Consider the following 6,512-nt stretch of genomic DNA (forward strand, 5'->3'; position numbering starts at 1 on the left):
ATTGGGGTTCTGAGCATGGCCCCCTTCTGCGTGTGGGCACACCATGTTATGGGCCATTGGCATTTTGGAAAGGGGGTACAAAGGACTAAATAAAAAAAAAAGTGTCTGGAGAGGAAAGTGGTAAATTAGATGTAAGACAAGAATGAAGATATCTATTCAGACTCTGGGCGCATACACGTTAGACCATTTTAGTTTAGCAACATTTAGTAGGACCAAGTTGTCTGTACTTGCCTGGGAATTGTAATGCCTTGTTAAAAGCAATGTCATAAAACTGCTAACTGAAAGCAATCGGCCAAGATAAGAACATGGCTACTCTTCCAGCTACAGCGCCACACCTGTCTACAGTTTGTATCTGGTATTGCAGCCCAGGCCCATTCACTTCACTGGGGCTACAAAACCAGACAACCCATAGACTGGGGTGGTACCATTACGGGAAGGAAGCAGTCGTGTGCCTCTAAAGGCATAGTCCAGGATTAATATGTAGAGAAACTCTACATTTCAGACAAAATACAAAAAAAAATAAAAAATCTAAAAGAAATCCGCACACAATGGACCATTTAAAAGATTTATTCTGCAGTACAAAATCGGTTACACTATCAGTTGTCGACTTGTATATAATAGAAGTTACTAGCCAATAAATCAGTCATGACAACCCATTTGTCAACCGACACCAATAACCATTCAAGGCAAAGACATTTTAAAGGGATTGTCCAGGATTAGGAAAACCGGTCTGATTTTTTTCAGAAACAGTGCTACACCTGACCATGGGTTGCATCTTGTATTGCATCTTAGCTCCATTGTTGATTGAATGGAGCAGAGCTGCAGTACCTCATGCAACCTGTGGACAAGTGTGGCGCAGTCTTAGAAAAAAAAACACACACAACCAGGTTCCCCCCCCCCCCCCTAATCGTGGACAAGCTCTTTGAGAACCAATCTCCAGAATGAGGATATGGCACATCATGGATGACAAAATCACCTGTATGGAAGAGCCACAAAATTTCCCATTTTCTAGGCATGCTGCTTAAAAATAAAACTATGGACAAATTCTTAAGCTCTTCCCATCATTGGCCAGAAGGTGCCCAGATTGTGAAAATGGCCAATAGTCCTCATGGTTGTAGACCTCAATTTGACCATCTTTCCTGGAAATCAGTTGTAGTGTCCAATGATCAGACACCATGTATTGCATAGGACTGCCAAGAGCCACAAAGACATTTGATCTCAGGAAGACGCCATGAATAGTTCATCCCCCAGTCTTGCTCATTGAGCTAGCTGAACTAAATTACCAGCCCGTGACTCTTCAGGTGTCTAATGTTGGACTCCATTCTATAATAAGTGTAGGGTACATGGGTCATCATAGGCTTTCCTATATCACCAAGGATGTACCATCTGGTCTGGAGCTAATAAAAACCTTCTCAACTCACCCTGTTGAGAGATCCAAAACCCCACTTTGAAGTAGAGTCTATAGATGGCCAAGACATCGTGAAGACCAACATATTACTCCTGATATTAGGAAGAAGACTCATCAACCCTACTGACATTCTGTAGTGTAACCAGTAACTTGTACCTGCAGTTTAGCACTGACCCCTCTGGGACATGCACAATGGATTGAGAACGTGTAAAATACCCTATACCCGTCAGCTAAAAGATGCCTATATATCCATTGTGGTGCCTCCATACAGCTGAAAGCTAAACCTTGTTCATTGAAAAGGCAAACTATCTGGGTTTAGCACATTTGTAGCAGTACCAAGTCCAATGAGGCCACAACTTTAGGCCGTACTAGGACCTCCATGCTCAGACCCTTTGTCGTTTTACCCTACCAACTCCTCCACCTGGGTGTTGAATGCAAAAACTGCCAACCCAACTAGGATTTTCTAACCAGTTACAGAACCGGCTCTCATCAGATCTTTGGTATCATTGTTGGTTCGGTTAGTGAAAAAGCTACAAACTCCATGAATTAGTGAAAGGTCTAAGCCAAAATAAAAAACGGTCAGGTACAGAAAAAGTCTAAAATAGTAAAAATAAATAAAAAAAGTGCTAAAATACAAGAACCCAGCCCTTACAGGAGCTAAGAACCCACTCTGGAATAGGCAGAGAACAGTTAGCCCTTCAGGACCAGTTACGTTGACCATTAACCCAAGGTGCCCAGGCTCTAATAAGCCAAGCCACCTTCAGACCTTGACTACACTTCACCCTCTACTTGAGGATCAGGGTCAAGTTAAGACACATTTGATTGACTTTTCCCTAGCTCCAAAAACCATGAAGCAACAGATCAGTCCCACCAATAGTTGGATGGCAATGTCCATGGCATGACTGATGAAGGTAGTCAGCTGAATGTACCTTTGACCCATTACACTAGGCATCGTGACCCAAAAAAGGTATAAAGCATCTCAGGCCAAAGAGATTAAGACTAGACCTGGTGGACATCAGGAGCAAACTCCATTCATCCTTACTAACAAAAACATCTAAATACATCTAGCTCCATTATAGAGCATTGCCCATTCTGGTCAAGGTTTAGCATCTTAGGTCATCTCAAGCTTAGTCTATTCTCAGAGTGTTAAAATATTTTTAAAAAGTAGTAGTGCCGTGTCTAATGTTCTACAAGAACATGGGACTCTTAGCTTCCATTTCCTACTGACAATTCTCTGGTTTCTTGGGCAACTTGCTCATCCATGTCTGAACCAGTATGACACGTCGTCACTTCAGAGTCCATCAACTCATCCACTGGAGTCTCAGCGTTTGAAGAGGATATTCCAATAGCTTCATCTGGTGCAATCTCATTTTCTGTAGTGGTGGCTTTTTCTCCAGAGGTCTCATCATCGGATGAGTTTTCAGAAATTGTTCCGGATGAAGGCCCCGCAGAGGAATAGTCAGAGGTCTCCCGTTCTGGACAGTCAAGAACTGGCTCCGATACCACAATGTGTTCAAACGTGGCAATTGTGAAGTAATCGGTGTGTTCTCCAAACCTGTGGAAGAGTTTAGACAAGGTTTTATTCTCCAATATGGTCGATCTAGTCCAACGCTATGGAATAGATGTGGGAAGAGGTTGAATTTGCTCACAGGTCTTTGTTTGAGAAGCCCTGAAGGCCCCTTAGACACAGAAGACTACTGTAGAGGTACAGTGTTGGTGGAGATCCCACATGCATTGGGCTCCAGAGGACTATGATACATTGAGGATTTTTATAGGATGCAGAAGGTCTACACCGTTGTCCTCACATTTTAGGTTAGTCAGAAGATATTAATCTAACCTAATACAGGTTTAGCTAAGTGGTCCTATGAAGTGTCAACATTGGTTTATGTATTTTACTTCCGGAGAATAATCACATCCGCTCTTACCTTCCACACACGTCAAAGGGATCAATCCAGAGGGTAATTTCTTCTGGAAGAGGAAGCCTGGAGTATTCTATACCACATTTATTACAGGCCTGAAGCAAGGACTCATCAACATATTGCCAGGAATTAATACGGATACACCTGCCGAGAGACAAAAAAAAAAAAATCAGTATATCATTGGGCCATGTCATCTATGATCATGTGGTCTTAGACTTCAGATATTCCTTTCATGGAGTTGACTTGGACCATAACACAAGAGGAACATGTCCAACATACTAGAGTCCCAAATACAAAGATGGAGCTTCAGACCAGTAGGCTAGACAAGGGTGGAGAAGCAGCCAAAAAAAGTGTCATGTGAGTTCAAGATGACCAAGACTCCCCACCGTTTTATGAACCTCGGAAACTTCTAGCTTCATAGTTCAAAGTGTATTATAGGTCACCATTATAAACGAGCCATGTCCTTGGGGTGGTGACTGGGCATTGGAAAACAAAATCCTGGAGATGATCAGTATGGCCTCTATTGCCAGATTGTGATCTATAGAACAGATTAGTCAGCCATGTAGGTGGGGGGGGGGGGGTGTGTATGGATCTTGTGGAGACCACTAATATACAACCGACTCAGAAGGTTGAGACCAATGCAAGTTAACCTCCCAAGCCCAAATCATAAGGTTATTACATTATACACTGCCAACCCTTGTTAGAGAAGCTCCACCTTCATACAAGGTCAGATAATTTTGATGCAGAAGGTGGACAGGATCTGTTCCGGCTGGTACTACAACCCACTGGATTTTTTTTAAAACAAATCTACAGGATTTCCACACTGTGTGGCGGGCCTCTGGGTGAACTTGCACATAGCGGATTTTCCACGTAGATTAGTTCATAGATAATTTGCAGCTGATTACAATACCAGCCACGTAGGGAGGTTTGGAACAAATCCACATCGGCAAAATTTTTGGCCATGGAAGTTGACCTGCAGTGCGGATCTTTAAATCTGGAGCATATCAGTTCTCAATGTAGAATCACCACAGATTTGTTACATTTTTTCCATGGAGTTCATTGTGGATTTACCTTGTGGCATCGATCACATCACTGGTGGCTGGTACAGAGACTAGTGGGGGGCAGAGAAGAGTTGCCATGAGAACACCAAGGGATTGGTAGGGAGCGTTCCTTCTTTTTGCGGATCAGATATTAAATAAAAATTCCACAATGAGGAAATCCACAAGACCAGGATCTGATTGTCCAAATTCTACTTCTTCCCGAATGAATGCAATGGAAAAATTGGAAACAAAATCCACAGCAAATCTATTGTGTGTTAATTACCCCATAGAGTGGTTTGGCACAACTTGCCACACTTTTCGTAAGTGCGGTAAAAATTGTGTCAAAACAGTCGTGGATTTACCGAAATTGTAAATATACCCTACAGAGAGAAAGACACGTATCTGCCCAACCAACTAACGTGGTCACCGGCTGTTATGGGAATGCAGTAGCCAGGTGCAGTTGGCTCCGACCACTGATTAGCGGCCATTCAGCAGAACTGCGGCTCTGTCCTACACATTTTGATACCGCATCTCAGCCGCTATTCTTTGACCGGAGCGATCAGTTTCCGGCAATATTGTCCAATGCCTGGAAACAGCTGTGTCAGAGGATAGTTTTTTGCTCCCTGTAGGAGCGGTATCAACATCCACAGCTTTGGCAATGGAGTTGCCGGGGATTCTGCCCCAGGATAAGTCCCTGACTTCACTGTCCATATATGGACAGTGAAGCCAGGGACTTCTACTGGAACGGTGGTGCCATCTACAGAAAGGGGAGGCAAAAAAACAAAACAAAAAAAAAAAAACACAAATGAAATTAATCAGTTTTTAAAACGGACAGGGAAATAAAGCAGAATGGGTCAAAATCGGCCGTTAAAAACGGAAACATGGCCCGGAACGGATGCAAAAAAGGCACAGAAACAGACCAAAAGGGCTGTTTTTATCAGCCAACACTGACAGTGTCGTGTGAATGGAGCCTAAGGCTCTGTTCACATCTGCGTTGGGGTCCCAGTCTGATGTTCCATCAGAACGGGACCTTGAGCAGACAAATGGAAACCAGAGGTTTCTGTCTCCATCGCCATTGATTTCAATGGTGATGGATCTGGTGCCCGTGGTTTCCGTTTGTCTCTTGTGCACCAGATCCGTCATTTTGCCGGAAGCAGTAGTGTAGACTACGCTATTGCTTCCGGCAAAACTACGGATCCGGTGCACGAGAGACAAACGGAAAGAACAGGCACCAGATCCATCACCATTGAAACCTCTGGTTTCCGTCTGTCTGCTCAAGGTCCCGTTCTGACGGAAACCTCCGATGGAACATCAGAACGGGACCCCAGTGCAGATGTGAACAGAGCCTTAGTCAATAATACCAAGACGGGTTACTGGAACCGGGCACAAACACTGCAGTTATGAAGGTAAAAATAAAACTAGGACCAAGAGACGTTCTGAAGAATAGATCATACCTGAAGGCTTGGCCCCTGGCCGGCTTGTCGGGGTACCAGTGTCCTTGGTATTTATCGCACAGTAGGCATACGAGGTTCTTGCCCAGAGCATCCAGTTGATCCGGCTTCAGGGTCTTCTTCAGACTAAAGATCTTCACAAGGAAGTTGACGGCAGCCTCGATTTCTAGACGCATGTTCAGATGTAGGTGGGAGTCTGGACAAAGAAGAAGTCCACCAAAATTATTTTCCACCTGAAGCTTGAAGTCAGGGCAGTAGTTACGCTTGACAGTACATTTGACAGGGAAACTACCACCCAACTTGCTGACTGTCTCCCGCCACCACAAAACTTAAAATGGAAATGAAGTGATAACTATATTTTCATGAAATTACACATTTAAAGGGGTACTCAAGTAAATTATAGAATTCTCCAGCCAACAGTTTTATGGAAACCCAAAACTACAAGACGTTTGCAGCCACCGGAAAGACCCAAAGGCAGGAGGCAGCGATTTCTCTACCCAGTTGCAGAAACTCTCAACCAGACAAAACGCAGACTCTATTTTCCGTGTTGACCCTCCTATATGGAAGAGGAGCTGTGAACATATTGCATTAGGTTGTGTAGAACGATACAGATGTAGCAGTGCTGAGTTGGTCATCTGTCATACACCACATGATTTACATGTAACCTTACATTATCTTCAGAGTTAAATTGCCA

At 43.7% G+C, this 6,512-nt stretch overlaps 1 protein-coding gene across 1 annotated transcript; it reads right to left on the reverse strand.

The window, feature by feature from the left end:
- Window positions 1-1,033: 1,033 nt before the first annotated feature.
- On the reverse strand, window positions 1,034-6,123 carry LOC142661594 (protein BTG3-like). Its single transcript, XM_075839019.1, has 3 exons — window positions 5,822-6,123; window positions 3,334-3,471; window positions 1,034-2,963 (listed from the first exon to the last, which is right to left on the reverse strand). Exons 1-3 carry the CDS (start codon window positions 5,992-5,994, stop codon window positions 2,615-2,617), a joined length of 660 nt encoding a protein of 219 aa, XP_075695134.1. The 5' UTR covers window positions 5,995-6,123; the 3' UTR covers window positions 1,034-2,614.
- Window positions 6,124-6,512: the final 389 nt, after the last annotated feature.

Source organism: Rhinoderma darwinii, chromosome 10 (genome assembly GCF_050947455.1).
Source record: "Rhinoderma darwinii isolate aRhiDar2 chromosome 10, aRhiDar2.hap1, whole genome shotgun sequence".
Classification (NCBI taxonomy): domain Eukaryota; kingdom Metazoa; phylum Chordata; class Amphibia; order Anura; family Rhinodermatidae; genus Rhinoderma; species Rhinoderma darwinii.